At 43.7% G+C, this 17941-nt stretch overlaps 1 protein-coding gene across 13 annotated transcripts in view; it reads right to left on the bottom strand.

Moving 5' to 3' along the window:
- CASP8 (caspase 8) overlaps positions 1 to 17941 on the bottom strand; it is a 57007-nt gene that overhangs the window by 16035 nt on the left and 23031 nt on the right. For 5 of the 13 annotated variants that reach the window (XM_063644958.1, XM_063644961.1, XM_063644959.1 and 2 more), the window contains exon 3: positions 2281 to 2585. In XM_063644958.1, coding sequence (XP_063501028.1) covers positions 2281 to 2585 — 305 coding nt within the window. Of the gene's footprint in view, positions 1 to 2280; positions 2612 to 8489; positions 8547 to 10705; positions 11065 to 17941 lie in introns of those variants that run through there. The other 8 variants (XM_055290213.2, XM_055290214.2, XM_055290215.2 and 5 more) reach the window with 4 other exon arrangements.

Below are 17941 nucleotides of genomic sequence, written 5' to 3'. Positions count from 1 at the left end.
TGCCTGTAGTCCCAGCTACTCAGGAGGCTGAGGTGAAAGGATTGCTTGAACCCAGGAGGCAGAGGTTGCAGTGACCTGAGATCATGCCACTACACTCCAGCTTGGGCGATGTAGTGAGACTGTCACACACACACACACACACACACACACACACACAAAGATGCGACCATACTGGATTAGGGTGGGCCCTAATTCCTAATCCAGTGACTGTCTCCTTATAAGAGGGAGATTTAGACACAGAGAAGGGAACATAGGCAGAGACTGCTGTGCCTCATCTGTAAGACAAGGAGCACCGAGGAGTCCTGCACCCACCAGAAGCAGGGAAAGGCATGAAAAAGATTCTTCCTCAAAGCCTCTTAAAGGGAACCAACACTGTTGGCATCTTGATTTCTGACTCAGGCCTCCAGAACTATGAAAATACATTTTAAAAACTGTTTTAAACCTGCTAGTTTGTGTTACTTTGTTACAGCAGCCCTAGGAAACTTATACACCTAGAATATCTCTTTCTTTTTTTTTTTTTTTGAGACAGAGTTTCACTCTTGTTGCCCAGGCTGGAGTGCAATGGCACGATCTCAGCTTACTGCAGCCTCCACCTCCTGGGTTCAAGCGATTCTCCTGCCTCAGCCTCCCAAGTAGCTGGGATTACAGGCGTGAGCCACCACGCCCAGCTAATTTTTGTATTTTTAGTAGAGACAGGGTTTCACCATGTTGGCCAGGCTAGTCTTGAACTCCTGACCTCAGGTGATCTGCCCGCCTCAGCCTCCCAAAGTGCTGGGATTACAGGCGTGAGCCACCTCACCCAGCCCAGAATATCTCTTTTGTCACTTAAAATCAAAATAGTCAAGCCTTGGCTGGGCATGGTGGCTCACACCTATCATCCCAGCACTTTGAGAGGTCAAGGCAGGTGGATAACTTAAGGTCAGGAGTTCGAGACCAGCCTGGCCAACATGGTGAAACTCCGTCCTACTACAAATACAAAAATTAGCCAGGCATGGTGGCACGCACCTGTAATCCCAGCTACTCAGGAGGCTGAGGCAGGAGAATCACTTGAACCCTGGAGGGAGAGGTTGCAGTGAGCCGAGATCATGCCACTGCACTCGCCTGGGTGATGAAGCGAGACTCTGTCTCAAAAACAAAACAAAACAAAACAAAAAATAGTCAAGCCTCAAGACAAAAAATCGTCTCTGAGAATAGAAAGACCAGAGCATTCATGGGCTGGGCCATCAGAGGGCAGCAGCTGTCAGCCCTGACTGTGAACCCTTTCCATCTCACATGCCATAGTTATCAACAAGCAAACAGAGACAATGAAATGGGCCCAGAGCAAAGGCTTCAGTAGAATTTTCCTGAAAGCAAAGCTAAAATTGCTTTAAGTAGTGTCCAATAATAGGAGATGTTGAAAGAGAGAAAGTGACAATGTATTTCTGTTTTTAAAGTCTTGTCACAGCATCATGAAGTTGTAACTGAATCGGTTTCTCTCTCACACCTTTGGTTACCCACTCTCCCTAGGGTGGGGAGAAGCTGAGTTTTACAGCCTTTGGCAGGATGACCCAAGGTGCCACTGTCTTCCTATAGAAGCTTAGAACTGTCATACAGCCGGGCTCATGGGAGCTGGGCAGCCTCGTTGGGGACTGCCTAGCTGTATGTGCCAGGCCAGCAGCTTACAGCTCTGTAAAGAACTGTGTCATTCGAGTCTTTAAGTGTGGCAGAAAACCCTTAAATCTCATTGAAAATTTTCATAGCCATCCGCAAGCAGGTGGGAGGGGGATTTCAGGGTGGGAAGCTGTGATGCTTTACTCAATGGATGGGCAAAGTAAGCACACAATCTGGATATCGAGAGGCACCAAGATAAGAGAGGAAAAAAATGAGAACATTTAGAAAAACGCTATTATAACTTCAGCATACCTCTAAGTAATGTTTCACTTTGAAAAATAAATTTTTATTTTACGGTCTTAGCATTTTTATAGAATTATACATAAGGCCCCTAAATTTCTTAATCTGGCTCCAGTGGGACATCTTCCCAAAGCCTCCCAAGTGATACTGAATGTGGTTTCTCTCTTACGCCTTTGTTTACCCACTGTCTCTAGGGTGGGGAGAAGCTAAGTTTTACAGCCTTTAGCAGGACCACCCAAGGCACCACTGTCTTTCTGTAGAAGCTTAGAATTGTGGCACAGCTGGGTTCCCAGGCACTAGGCAGGGTACCACAAAGACAAGCCCCAATCAGCTCAGAGGTTGTCCATTCAACCCACACCTCCCAGTCCCACAATGGGAGTTTCCACCCACCTGTAGGCAGAAATCTGAGCCCTGCCTGGTGTCTGAAGTTCCCTTTCCATCTCCTCCTTTCTAGTGTTTAGGTAGGCAATCAGCAAATCCAGTCTATTAATTCGGAAGAGCAGCTCCTTCAGGAAGGACAGATTGCTTTCCTCCAACATTCTCTTTTCCTGGAGTCTCTGGAATAACATCAAGGCATCCTTGATGGGTTCTTGCTTCCTTTGTGGAATGTAGTCCAGGCTCAGGAACTTGAGGGAGGCCAGATCTTCACTGCCCAGTTGTTCCCCAATATCATAAAGATTTCTGCTGAAGTCCATCTTTTCAAAAGGCAGGAGAATATAATCTAAGTCAAAATACAATGGTATGTTCAGATAAGGAAGAAAAGTACCATTTGCTGCCTTGTTCACCAAAGGCTACTGCAACTACTAGATACTGGTCATTGTGCTGTGAGCACAGGAGAGAAAAAAAGAACACCAGACAAGTTCCCTCTTACTGTTTAGGAAGGTAGACATACAAACAAGCCAACGGGCTGGGCACGGTGGCTCACGCCTGTAATCCCAACACTTTGGAAGGCCAAGGCAGGCGGATCAGGAGGTCAGGAGTTCAAGACCAGCCTGACTAACATGGTTAAACCCCATCTCTACTAAAAGTACAAAAATTAGCCGGGCGTGGAGGCACGCGCCTGTAATCCCAGCTACTCAGGACGCTGGAGCAGGAGAATCACTTGAACCCGGGAGGTGGAGGTTGCAGTGAGCAGAGATTGCGCCACTGCACTCCAGCCTGGGTGACAGGGCAAGACTCTGTCTCACAAAAAAAAAAAAAAAAAAAAAAAAAAAACACACAAGCCAGTGGTTAGAGGGTTGTGACCAGAGTGTGGTAGGGATGTAGAGGAAGAAAGCTTAACTTAGACTGGGAGAAGGGCTTTCTGCCGGGAAGGGATTTTGGGGAGAATGTGAGAAAGCACAATTCTTATAGGAAACAATTCATGTAAAAGATGGAGGTAAGAACTTTCAAGTCCATTCAGGCAGGCACAAGGAGCTCAATAAAGTAACTACAAAGGGTCGGGGATGGAGAGTGATGGGACAAAGGGATGAAGCTCTAGCCAGGTACCATGTCACAAAGGGGCCGCATTACCATGGGGCAAGGGGTTTAGGCTTTGTCCTGGAGGTGATGAGGAGCTAAGAAAGGACTGTAAAAATGAGAATGACATTATCCAATTGGGAATTAACATTCAAAGTGCAAAGGACAGACTGGAAGACTTGGAGGCAGGGGACGTACTAGGACCTATTAGGACCAACCTCCCCTTCAACCCCACCATCAATCCCCAAAGTCCATTATATCCCTCTGTATGTCTTTGCATCCTCATAGCTTAGCTCCCACTTTTAAGTGAGAACATATGGTATTTAGTTCTCTTTTTTTTTTTCTTTTTTTCTTTTGAGACGCAGTCTTGCTCTGTCACCCAAGCTGGAGTGCAGTGTCGCGATCTCGGCTCACTGCAACCTCCGCCTCCCAGGTTCAAGCGATCCTCCTGCCTCGGCCTCCCAGTAGTTGGGATTACAGGGACACACCACCACACCCAGCTAATTACTTAGAATAATGGCCTCCAGCTCCAAGATTAAACATTTTTTAAGCGACCCAAAGATTTTGAGTTTTTAAGTGACCCAAAACTTTTAGTTTTCAAAGTCTTCCTTTCAAAAATATCCTTTCCTTCCATTCCCTGAAAGAAAATTTTTAAAAATCTTTTCCCCCTGCTGATTACAGCAGCAGTGGTTTTTTTGTGTGGAAATGGAAACCACAGAGCCTCTGGGGACTTAAGCTTCTGCCTTCTGCTGCCCTCATTCTTCCCAGCCCCTCACTCGTCCCCTACTCCCACCCCACTGCGATCATGTTTGTTCCCTGCAGGGAGTTGGTCCCCAGCCCTACCGGCGTCACCCTCCTGATAATAAACCACCCTCTCACTAGAATGGAAGCTCTGTGAGGGCAGAAAGTTTTGCGGGTTTATTTTTTATTCTCATTTTTATTTTTATTTTTGAGACAGGGTCTCACTCTGTCACCCAGGCTGGAGTGCAGTGGTGCGATCTTGGCTCATTGCAACCTCCACCTGCCAGGCTAGAGCCATCCTCCCACCTCAGCCTGCTGAGTAGCTGAGACTACCAGAGCAAACTACCACACCCGGCTATTACTGGCTACTGTCTCAGGCTGCTGGCATGATCATTGTCTGGGCTTTCCTGAATGAATAGTAATAGCTATCTTAGAATGTTCAGTGTAGAAATAATCAGGTCTATTGCAAGTTGGCCAGAATTTCCAATAGATACTGCAGGCACGTGTCAATCATTGCTCTAGGCTCTGGGAATGCAGTAAAATAAACCAACGTGGCTCAGGTCTACTCTGGGCAAGACCCCAGTTAGCAATACCCCAACTCTTAAAAAAAAAAAAAAGCAAAACCAAAACCAAACCAAAACAAAAAAAAACAGATGGGTAATTTAGCTATCTCTGTCAAAATATAAAATTCACATAAAGTTTGGCCCACAATTTAACTGCCAAGAGTTTTTCCTACATTCACTTAAACATAAGTATACTCAAAACCATATACAAGGCTATTCATGGTAGCCTTCCTTGAAATAACAAAAGAGCAGAAACAACTGTTTATCAGCATTAGAAGATTTAGGCAAGCTATTAATCATATTCCAGGGAACTCTATTTGGCTACTAGAAAGAATAGGAAGATCAATGTGGTTGAGCATGTGTGATCTACATAATGTATTGATCGGTACATATTTTGTGTATTCACAGAAGAGCTCTGACAGAAAACACACAGTAAGTTCCTTCAGTAATGTTAAAGAAAAGCAGAATTACACACAGATGTGGGCGTGCAGTGTGGGAAGGCTGATGGGTGGAGGTGACAGTGAGAGCTGCTTTATTTCCCATACCTTGCTGCACAGTTTGTACTGTTTGAATTTTTACCATGTACATGTATTACTTATTCTAAAAATATACCTAGTTAAAATCTTTATTTAAAAATCCATTCTTATTCATATGCTGGAAAAGATCTAAACTAGATCTAACCCTGTTTAGTGCCATTAGGTCAACTGTCTTTAAAATTTTTAATGCATTCTAACCTCTGTTAAAATCTCATCTTACAGACTAAAACCAACCAAAGAATCAAATGAAAGCAGGACTTCCTTTCCCCCATCCCTCAATTATTTTTTTCTGAGGATAACAATGCTTAGTGTATTCATTTTAGAAAATACAGAAAAGATAAAAAGGAAAATTAAAATTATGTATAATTCCACCATCCAAATATAAATGCCCAATAATATTTTACTCTTTCCTACCAAATATTTTATGCATACGCATTTTTCCTTATATTTGAACACATCATATTTCTGTAGTATAAGAGGATTTTTCCACTGGTAAGTACATCTTGTATTGTAAGTACTTTCCTGTCTTGAGTTTTTCTTCTACAGCATGGGTTTTAATATCTGTAAAGCATTTAATCTTAGAGATGGGCTATAATTTACATAGCCAGTTCCTGATTACATTTAGGATGACCTTAAAACGCAAATCTTTAAGTATACCTCTAATTATTTTCTTAGAATAATTTCCTAAAAGTAGTATTATTGGATCAAAAGGAATAAACCTTTTTGAGGCTCTTGTTACATATTCAATAGCATTTTCTGACAGTATATAATAAAAATCAATACAATCCAAGGCTGAGATGACATGAATTTGGATATAATAAGACGGGCTCATAGCTACGTCTTCCACAACCATCTCATCTCACTCATTTCATTACTTTTCAACAACGTGACAATGCTTTTTAAGTGGTTTCCCCATCAAATCATAACTGACATTTAGAAGGGAAAATGCTAACGTGGCTTCTTCTCTGGCCTAGGTGTTCCAGGATACACTGTTGGATGATAGTCGGCCTTTTCTGTTTTTTGTTTTTTGCTTACGTTACACATCCCTCTAGTCATAGTACCTAGAAAACAGTCACTTGCAAAGGATTTATGACACCATTAACAACGGGCCATCCAGCACTGTACAGGGAGAGACATCACGTGGCCGTTCTTGTTTTATGGGACCTAGATTTTCCGCACTAGCTTATGGGCTAGAAACTTTGTTAAGCTAGTATTTTTTAAATAATGTACTTGTATTTTTGGTTCCTAAAAATAGTAAAAGTAACACTTGTTTCATAGAGAAAGTACAAAGAAGTATAAAAAGAAAATAAAAATTACTTAAAAACTTGCCATTTGGAAGTAATTCTTTGGTCACATTTTGTGGCCTTTTACCAATTTTTTTTCCACATTATATATAACATATGTAAATTTGAATATTTTGCCATGTAATACATATATTTTATATAATCTCTGCTGAATAGTAAATACATATAAGTCTATTTGTATTACATAAGTATATTTATTATTTTATATATTTATGCCCCAAAGTATTTAAATATAAATGTGTTTATAATAATCATATAAATAAATGATATATAAATGTTTATAACCTATATATCCATATAAACATAAAAATATTTTTTAACCTTATTTCACTAAAAGCCTCTGAAGAAACTACTATTATTGTCCCCATTTTTTTGTTGTGAAAAATCACGGCTTGGAAATAAGCTAGTAAGAGAGAGAGCCACAGCCAGATTCAAGCATCTCACTCAAGGGCTTCAGTGACAGATCACAAAGATTTAGACGTCATTCTACTTGCAACTGGAAGGCGGTGAAAGAATCTCATGAAGAAAAACATAAAATCATAACTTTTTTAGAGAACAACATTTCAAAAAATTTTATAATAACAAAACCACAAAAACAAAAGTTCTTAACAAATCCACTATAGGAGAGAGGGGGTCAGAGCCTCACAAAGAAAGTGCTAGAATCTAGGCCCCAGCATCTCATTCCAGAGTCCCATTCTACCACTGTATTACATGCCACAATTAAACTGCAAATACATTCCATCTTATCACAATCATTCCAGTAATATTCTAGCAGCATCCTAGCTCTTGCAGTGATAACTAAAAAGCAAAACATGCATTCGCCATTGGAAACAGAAACCTGCATCTCATCCAAAGCTTGAGAGAACCTGAAAGCTCTCAGGCCCAAACCCCTAACCGGTAGGTAGTATTGCCACTCCCTCCAATCCAGGCTGGCTGCCTCAGACTGCGGGCTGCCCTGGAACCTGACAGACATCCATTCCGCACGCACATGGTGTCCATAACAGGGCGCTGCAGCCACGGCATTCAAACCACCCAGCAAAGGGGTCCGAACCTCAGCAAAACATATAATCCCATCATTTTCAAACAGAATGAAACTTGCAACTTCACCTGTAAATGCTTAACCCAACAAGTACAGGTCTCTGATTGTGTCTATCTAGTCTTCCCATTATATTGTTTTTTGAACTGTTCTGTATCTTTTTACTTTCTCTTTTTTTTTTTGAGACGGAGTTTCACTCTTGTTGCCCAGGCTGGAGTGCAACGGCACAATCTCGGCTCACCACAACTTCCACCTCCCAGGTTCAAGCGATTCTCTTGCCTCAGCCTCCCGAGTAGCTGGGATTACAGGCATGCACCATCATGCCCAGCTAATTTTGTATTTTTAAGTAGAGACGGGTTTTCTTCATGTTGGTCAGGCTGGTCTCCAACTCCCGACCTCAGGTGATCCACCCGCCTCGACCTCCCAAAGTGCTGGGATGACAGGTGAGAGCCACCACGCCCAGTCTTTTTTAATTTCTTTAAAAAATAAATAATTGAATTAGTAGGACCACATGGGTGTGTGTATGTGTATGTGTGTTGTGTTTATGTTGGCAAATGTGTATGTTGGTGGGTATGTGTGTTGGTGGGAGGATAGCTGTAGCAGCAAAGTCAGTTGAGATTTAAATTTTGGCTTCTATTATTTCACAAGTTTGGCTGGGATCAGGATGAGGCCTTTATACAAGTAGGTAAACTTGCAGCATTTCAGAAACTCCTAGGACTTCATCAATCTAAGCTAGAATGGCCTTGAGATCTGGAAACTGCACGGCCCTCGGCAAGGTTCTCAGAGGGACTGCTACCTCTTACACTAACTTCATGGTTTCCCCATCCACACTCACATACGAGGATCACCTCCATGGCCCCAAGGCCACCCGATCTCACTCTCAGCAGCCTAGAAAACTCCAGAATCAAAGGCCTTCCTCCCAAAAGGCCCCTCTGACCTTAAGAAAGAGGCAAATCCTTACCTTACTCTCACGACGGTAGCACCTTCGTCACAGGCCTATCCGCTACCATCTGAGCATCTAAGACAAGAGCAAACGTCTAATGAAGGACGGAAGGGCACAGCCAGCCAGCTCTACTTCCTGTTTCGAAACTCCTGAGTCACAAACACTAGAGCGAAAAGAACGCTTACCACTTGCCCCTGAGTGAGCAGAGTGCCTTCTAAAGCTTCTAAAGCTGGAGGAAAAAGGCCTGGTGGTCCAGGAGACCACATGCAGGGCACCTGGTCACCTGAGCACTGGCCCCTGGCTGTGACTTTGGATGGGCCATTTTACCTTTGGGGCCTCATTTCCACATTCCAAAACAAGGACGTTGGACTGGATTGTAACTAAGAACACTTTCGTTTCATATTTAGGATTTAAAGATTTTTCTGGGTTCATCATTAAGACTTCAATTTTTTCATTCAATGAATCTTGATGGAGCACCTCAGAGAGGTCTTGAGATTGGACACTGCAGAGCCCCCTCATCTTGGTTCTCAGGGTGGCTGCGAACTTTCAGAGCTAAAGCCCCTGGTTTAGCCAAGGAGCATCTCTGTGGCCTCACCAGATTCCACCTTCAGCAGCCTAAAAAACTCTAAAATAAAAAAAAACTCTAAAAAGAAAAAACTCTAAAATGAAAAACCTCTAAAAAGAAAAAACTCTGAAATAAAAAAGTTCTAAAATGAAAAAAATCTAAAAAGAAAAAACTCTAAAATGCAAAACTCTTTGGTAAGATGGTAAGATGGACTTGCCATCTTACCAAAGGTGATCTTTGTATATGAGTATAGCTGGGGAAACCATGAAGTTAGCTGAAAGATGGGTTTACCATCTTATCAAGGAGGCAAATCCTGGGGCCCTCACCATGTTGGGCTCTAGGGATATATCAGTAAACAAAATATTGCCTTCATACTGAGAGTTAGATGAAATGTTTTCTGATGTTAAAAGTAGGAAAAGAAAATCAAGCACCTCTCTTCTTTGAAACTGCCTTTTGTCTTTCCCCAAATAGAATATAAGCTTTCAGAGGGCAGGGACTCATAGCTGAGAAGACTGAATGAAGTATCTGAAAAGGACTCTTCACCAGAGAGGGCTAGGTGAAGGTAGCCTCATAACATCAATGCCTGGATGGCCACCGTGGCTCATGCATGTAATCCTAGCACTTTGAGAGACCAAGGTGGAAGGATCCCTTGAGCATAGGAGTTTGAGACCAGCCTGGGCAACATAATGAGACACCATCTCTACGAATAAAAAGTTTTTAATTAGCCAGGTGTGGTAGCAGCTCGTCCCAGCTAATCTGAAGGCTGAGATGGGAAAATTGCTTGATCCCAGGATGTTGGGGCTGCAGTGAGCCGTGATTGCACCACTGCACTACAGCCTGGGTGACAAAGCAAGACCTCGTCTCAAAAAATAAATAAATAAAAAAGAAATAGAAACGGAATGAGCAAAATAAAATACCAATAGTATTAATATGCAATAATAATTGCTAACTCGTGTAGTAAGTGATGTATGCGTATTATCTCCTTCAAGCCTCACAGTCACCTCTCGAGGCATTATTAATCATTTAATGATGAGATAACAGAGGCACAGAGGAATTATTTACTTGCCTGAGATCGCATAGTTAAAAAACAGTGTACACACACAAAAGAAAAATACATTTTGCAAAGATACAGATAAATTCACGAATCCACATCAAAACATTAGAGAACTGTCTTTGGGGAGCAAGAGAGAGGGCAGGAGGGCAAGGGTGGGAGTGGAGAGATAAAAGGAAACCCTTAGGGCACGGAAGAGGGGGAAGTGGGCTGTGAACCTCAGGGCATCGTGATTCGACGAATAAAATACTTAACCCTCAGCCCCAGGGCCGAATGAAAAAGAAAAAAAAAGTGGATTGATAAAGTCTTCTGGACTCTACAAACGGGTCCACAGGAGGGAGACCATGTATCTGCATTCGAGGCGGCAGGGAAGCTCGGAGGACAAAAAGGTAGCAGAGGAACTGGAGACTGCTCAGAGTGAAAAAGTAGGGAAGTCAGAGGCAATGGCTCAGAGAGAAACCCCACAGGAGACCTGGGCCAGGCAGCACCCAGAGGTGTCCTCAGAAGAGCAGATCCAAGTTGCTTCCCCACCCCCACAGCCCTGTTTCTAGAGCAAGTCAAGAAACAAAAATATTGTGGTTTCCTGTTGAAGAGGCCACCTTGGCAACAGGCACTCACCCGCTCCACCCTTTCCTGGCACCATCGCAGTCTCCAGTCTCCGAGTCCCCTAACCTGCCTAACTCCACGTGCTCAGCGGGGAAGGGGGTGGGAAAGGCTCCCAGGAAGAAGTTCCTTTTACTTTCAATAACCACCCTGGCTCTTCTGCCTCCCTCCACGGCCTCACTTCCTGTTGAGTTGACTAGCAAATTCAGCAGGGCTTGAAAAAAAAAAACACAAAAGATAAAAGGAGGAGAACCTGTGAAGACACTTCCCTCCAGCAGAAGGGCAGAATCTGGTCTCCGAGAGAAAGAGAAAACTTCACAACAGAAGGAACCGCAGGGTAAGCTTTACTCCTAAAGCAGAACAGAGATGACTCACTCGAACAAGAAATGTTTCCTATTTAAAGGAACAGATGCCCAATTTCCAACCATTCAGAAGAGGGATGTGGCAGACAATTCATGGATGTGCAAACTAAAACCCGAGTGCTGGACATGCTTTATTGGAAAGCATTTATACTGACTCCATTTAGTAATAATAACATCTGTCGGTGACAAGTAATATGCCATTCTTTCTTGCAAAGGGTCTGGGAATAGGAAGTTTCCCTCTGCCTTGATCCAAACCTCAGCACTGAAGTCACAGACCAGCCTTCTCCTCCCTCCCGCCGGACTGGGTAAAGCCAGCCCTGTAGCTGAAATGTAATTTTTTTTTTGTATTTTTAGTTGAGACAGGGTTTCACCATGTTGGTCAGACTGGTCTTGAACTCCTGACCTCAAGAAATCCACCTGCCTTGGCCTCCCGAAGTGCTGGGATTACGGGCGTGAGCCACTGTGCCCAGCCCCTCCCCTGTTCTCTGACATCTGCCTCTCTTTCCCATTTGAATTTTTTTGCGGGGGGATGGAGTTTCACTCTAGTTGCCCAGGCTGGAGTGCAGTGGCGCCATCTTGGCTCACAGCAACCTCCGCCTCCCGGGTTCAAGCAATTCTCCTGCCTCAGCCTCCTGGGTAGCTGGGATTACAGGTATGTGCCACCATGCCCGGCTAATTTTGTATTTTTAGTAGAGACAGGGTTTCTCCATGTTGGTCAGGCTGGTCTCAAACTCATGACCTCAGGTGATCCACCCGCCTCGGCCTCCCAAAGTGCTGGGATTATAGGCATGAGCCACCGTGCCCAGCCATGAATTTTTAAAAAGGGTTTTCTGCCCTTCTGCTTTCACATCTTGTACATTTTATAACCAGAACACCAGCAATAACACGTTACCTATATGTTGCACCTTGACATGAACTATCTCTAATTCTCCCAGCAATTCAGGGTATTGTTCTCCCATGTTACGGATGAGGAAACTAAGACTCAAACAGTTACATGGAGTCAAACTGAGTCCTGCTGAGCCAAAAACAGAGATTTTTCTATGACACACTAACTCCCTTTCTCCAACGCTTCGAATTTGGAATGAATCATGTGGATGGAAGAGCAATAAATTTAAACTAATAGTGACCGATGCATAAAGGTCAGAAGGTCCTTGGTTTCTCAGTCACCTAACAAAAAGGAGTTGGCCTAATAAAGGCACAAGCTAATACTTATCAAACCATTGGTATATGCCAGACACAGCCACCTAAACTGGCTCATTTCCACTTCTGAACAGTTCTGAGAAGTGGATGCTATGATTGGTCCCATTTTATGGATGAGGACACTGAGGCTTAGAGAGGTTGAAAGACTTGGCCACGCTCAGTGAGTGAGTGACAGAATGAGGTCTGTTTGTCTCTAAAACCCTGAGTGGTTAGTCACCACCTAAACATTAATGCATAGCCATGAATCTCAATCTGACCCACCTCAGAATTAACTGCAAAATTTCTAAAAATATGAGTCTTCAAGCTCCAGTTTTGGAACTCCTACCTGAGCAAAAATGTGGGAGATAAAACAGCTGGAGCACTTAGAATAGTGCCTGGGCCTTCCACATTTCTCAATAAATAGGCTGTGGGTGCAGTGGCTCACACCAGTAATCCCAGCACTTTGGAAGATCGAGGCAGGAGGATCGCTTGAGCCCAGGAGATCGAGGCCAGCCTGGGCAACATAGGGAGACACCGTCTCTGCAGAACATTTTTAAAAATTAGTCAGGTATGGTGGCATGCATCTGTTGTCTCAAGCTACTCAGGAGGCTGAGGTGAGAGGATAACTTGAGTGTGGGAGGTCAAGGCTGCAGTGAGCTATGATCACACCACTGCACTCCAGCCTGGGTGACAGAGCGAGGCCCTGTCTAAATAAATAAATAAATAAATAAACAAATAAATAAATATTCACTACCATGTTATTTAAGCTCACAACATCTCTAAGATGGCTACAAATTATTAGGCTTACATACAGATGATGCAATTAAATGCAACATCAATTAGCTGACAAATGGCAGGGCCAGTGCACGAACTCAGGAGTGTCTCACTCAAGAGTTTCTGCTCTTAGCCCCTTTACACATCTCCCTGCATGTACCCAGGCCCAGCCTAGCAGAAATGGATGAGCTGCTGGAGGCATCTGAGGAGCAGTACTGAGAATGGGGGGAGCACGGTGGGAGTGGGAGTCTCAGGGCTTCAACTTGTGCCATTTGTAAGGCACTGACCCTAGATTCTCCCAGTCGTATCATATATATATATGTGAAGGGCTGATAAGTGAATTATGGCCAGGCACAGTGGCTTACCCCTGTAATCCCAGCGCTCGACGAGATTGAGGTAGGCAGATCACTTGAAGCCAGGAGTTTGAGACCAGCCTAGCCAACATGGCAAAACCCCATCTCTACTAAAAATACAAAAAATTAGTTGGGCATGGTGGCATGTGCCTGTAGTCTCAGCCACTCAAGGCACGAGACTCAATTGAGCCCAGGAGGCAGAGGTTGCAGTGAGCCGAGATGACACCATTGCACTCCAGCGTGGGTGACAGAGGGAAACTCCGTCTCAACAAAAAATAAAAATAAAAAGAGTTAATAAGTGAATTATAAACCTCAGGTTGGTTGAATTCCTATTGTGAAGCACAAAGATCATTATTACTTCATTTGCTGTAACCAACTTCTCACCCTCATCTTGAGACATGTGTCTGTGTGACTATTTATATCAGAATTAATAATGTGCATGGTCCTTAGTCCCAGGGAAGCTGAAAGATCCGGAGGTGTTGCCGGAGCTGCAGGGACATGGAGAGCTGGCTCCTGCCCAGCACAGAATGAGGACAGGTCTGCTTTGACTCAATCTCCAAGTGGTTTCCACCCTCTCGAATCTCAGCTCCCACCTGGAGGCCTGGTCTTGAGACTGCTGTGTCTCCTACCATGTCCACCAGCTGGCTGAAAGCAGATTTGGACCTGTAAGTGTCCCTAAAAAAGCCAAGAAAGACCAAACCTCAGCTCAACTGCAACACACCCTTCCCATTCATCTGGATGTGACACCCTTCAAAGATAAACACTGACAGTGAAACCAAAAATCCCCTGAATGTGCATGCCCTTTGTTTGCTGCCAACGTGGGAGGTTGTATATAACTAACCCATGGGCCAGGGTGGTGTGGTTTGTGGATTCAATGGGGCCGCTCCCCCTTCCTTGACTGGCAGCTGGCCTTGGCTACTGCCTTTGACTCCTCCTCCAGAGCATGGCAAGGGAAGGGAAAACAGATTCCATTCACATCTATCTCATTCCTTTCTGAGCCTTGTAGGGAGAGGCTCAAAGAGTTGTCTAAGACAAAGATTTTAGCAGTTGGGATTTTAAGTTTTTCTTTTGGTATTGAAATGATCAGACAGTCATGGGGCGTTTACAATTACTGACCTCAATCTGCATACTCTGCAGCTTGTTGATTGCCAATACCTACCCCTTCTGCTTTCTCAAAAAAACTACTGCAGACATGAATCTGTACCACAGATTTAGAAGGGAAGAAATTGAGTTTGTTAGGCTCTGATTCCAATATTCACGTCACTGACGTAGCTTTTCCAGAATTTTTTTTTTTTTTTTTTTTTTTTTTTTTTGAGATGGAGTTTTGCTCTTGTTGCCCAGGCTGGAGTGCAATGGTGCAATCTCGGCTCACTGCAACCTCCGCCTCCTGGGTTCAAGCGATTCTCCTGCCTCAGCCTTCCAAGTAGCTGGGATTACAGGCGTGTGTCACCACGCCCAGCTAATTTTGTATTTTTAGTAGAGATGGGTTTTCTCCATGTTGGTCAGACTGGTCTTGAACTCCTGACCTTAGGTGATCCACCCACCTTGTCCTCACAAAGTGCTGGGATTACAGGCGTGAGCCACTGCGCCTGGCCCAGAATTTTCTTAAAGGTTTGGGCATAGAAGAGATGAGGATCCTCAATATTCTTGAGGCACTATATGCCCATACCCAAGAAATGGGGCACCTCAAACACTAAGGATAATTGTCAAGAACCATCTTTTAAAATGTATTAATTGTGGTAAAATATATATACCATAAAATTTACCATTGTAACCAGTTTTAAGTGGCATCGAGTACATTCACGTTGTTATGCAACCATTCCCACCACCCAGGAGTCACTTTTAATGATATAATAACAGTGCATTTGTTAAGCACTGTGCAGTTTTAAAGGATTTTCCCTATTTTATGTCATTAGATCTCACTGGTAACATTTTTTGGTCTCAGGGGTAGAAAAGCGTGTGTCTTACAGACAGGAAGACATTGAAGAAACGAAAGCTCAGAAAAGTGAAGTGACTCTGAAGGGCCTACGTAGCTATTTAACCTACATACAGCACTAGTGACTGTTTCTTAAAAAAAAAAAAAAAAAGATCAGCCTAGGTGCAGTGGCTCACATTTATAATCCTAGCACTTTGAGAGGCCAAAGTGGGAGGATCACTTGAGCTCAGGAGTTTAAGATCAGCCTGGGCAACATACTGTCTTTACCAAAAATCAAAAAAATTAGTCGGGTGTTGTGATGCAGTGGTGGTGCACACCTGTGGTCCCAGCTACTCAGGAGGCTGAGGCAGGAGGATTGCTTAAACCCAGGAGTTCAAGGCTGCACTACAGCCTGGGGGACAGAGCAAGCCCCTGTCTAAAACAAAAAAAAATCAAATGTTGGGAGGGTTATTCCCTGAAACAGATATTTTCTCCATTAGGTTTCACTTCTCACTTTCTGTAAAGAAAATTCCTTTTTTTTTCCCTCCATAATAAGAGGATTTTAAGAATATCTGTGGTAGTAACAAAACACATTCACTACAAAATGAATTAGGCAATTATTTCTTTCCTCAAAACTGTTAGTGATAACACCACATATTCTCAGTAGATCTAGAAGGTGGGTTATAAAATTAACTTTTCATGGTTTACAACATATGACACAAAATCCTAGTTTCTGAGAAAATGAGTCATCTCTCACCTGACATGACATGTTGTTGTGGGGGACCAGATGTTCTTTGAGATCCCCCCCTTCAAAAGATACAGTTAAGAATGAAGAGACAAACCGCAGATTGGGAGAAAATGTTTGCAAAACAAAAGACCGTTACCCAAAAGTGTACAAAGAACTCTTGCCGGGCGCGGTGGCTCACGCTTGTAATCCCAGCACTTTAGGAGGCCGAGGCGGGCGGATCACAAGGTCAGGAGATCAAGACCACGGTGAAACCCCGTCTCTACTAAAAATACAAAAAAGGTTGGCCGGGCGTGGTGGCGGGCGCCTGTAGTCCCAGCCACTCGGAGAGGCTGAGGCAGGAGAATGGCGTGAACCCGGGAGGCGGAGCTTGCAGTGAGCCGAGATTGCGCCACTGCACTCCAGCCTGGGTGACAGAGCGAGATTCCATCTCAAAAAAAAAAAAAAAAAAAAAAAAGAACTCTTAAAACTCAACCATACTGGTGGATCACGAGGTCAAGCGATCGAGACCATCCTGGCCAACATGGTGAAAGCCCGTCTCTACTAAAAATACAAAAATTAGCTGGGCATGGTAGCGCACACCTGTAGTCCCAGCTACTCGGGAGGCTGAGGCAGGAGAGAATTGCTTGAACTCGGGAGGTAGAGGTTGCAGTGAGCCAAGTTCATGCCACTGCACTACGGCCTGGTGACAGAGCGAGACTCTGTCTCAAAAAAAAAAAAACAAAAAAACTATGCTGTTATCCAAAAATATACAAAGAACTCTTGACACTCAACAATCAGAAAACAAACAACCTCACCAAAAAGGTATACAGATGGCAAATAAGCATATGAAAAGATGTTCAACATCATATGTCATTAGGGAATTGCAAATTAAAACAACAATGAGATACCACTACATATTTGCCAAAATCTCTAAAATCCAAAACACTGACACCACCAAACATTGGCAAGGATGTGAAGTAACAGGAACTCTCATTCATTACTCATGGGAATGAAAACTCATACAGACACTTTGGAAGAAAGTCTGGAAGTTTGTCATGAAGCTTTTTTAGACGGAGACTCACTCTGTCTCCCAGGCTGGAGTGCAGCGGCAAGTGTGATCTCGGCTCACTATAGCCTCTGCCTCCTGGGTTCAAGTGATTCTACTGCCTCAGCCTCCCAAGTTGCTGGAATTACCGGCATGCGCCACCACGCCCAGCTAATTTTTGTATTTTTAGTAGAGACAGGGTTTCACCATGTTGGTCAGGCTGGTGTTGAACTACTGACTTCAAGTAATACACCTGCCTCTGCCTCCTAAAGTGCTGGGATTACAGGTGTGAGCCACTGCGCCTGGCCATTTTTTTTTCTTTTTTTTTTTTTGACACAGAGTCTCACTCTATTGCCCAGGCTGGAGTGCAGTGGCACCATCTTGGCTCAATGCAACCTCCGCCTCCCAGGTTCAAGTGATTCTCCTGCCTCAGCTTCCTGAGTAGCTGGGATTACAGGCACACGCCACCACGCCCAGCTAATTTTTGTATTTTTTTTTAGTAGAGATGGGGTTTCACTGTGTTAGCCAGGCTGGTCTTAAACTGCTGATCTCAGGTGATCCCACCTCGGCCTCCCAAAGTGCTGGGATCACAGTCATGAGCCACCACGCCTGGCCAAAGCATATGCTTACCACAAGATCCAGCAATCACGTTTCTAGATATTTACCCAAATTGAAAATTTATGTCCATGCAAAAACCTGCACATGAATGTTTATACCAGCTTCATTCGTAATTCATAACTGCCAAAAGTTGGAAGCAACCAAGATGTCCCTCAATAAATGCATGGATAAACTGTGGCACATCCATACCATAGATTATTATTCAGCAGTAAAAAGAAATGAGCTATCAAACCACGAAAAGGCACGGAAGAGCCTTAATTGAATGTTACTGTGTGAAA

Source organism: Symphalangus syndactylus, chromosome 8 (genome assembly GCF_028878055.3).
Source record: "Symphalangus syndactylus isolate Jambi chromosome 8, NHGRI_mSymSyn1-v2.1_pri, whole genome shotgun sequence".
Lineage (NCBI taxonomy): Eukaryota > Metazoa > Chordata > Mammalia > Primates > Hylobatidae > Symphalangus > Symphalangus syndactylus.
The sequence above is the reverse complement of the archived record's forward strand: the minus strand, read 5'-3'. Positions and strand labels throughout refer to the sequence as shown.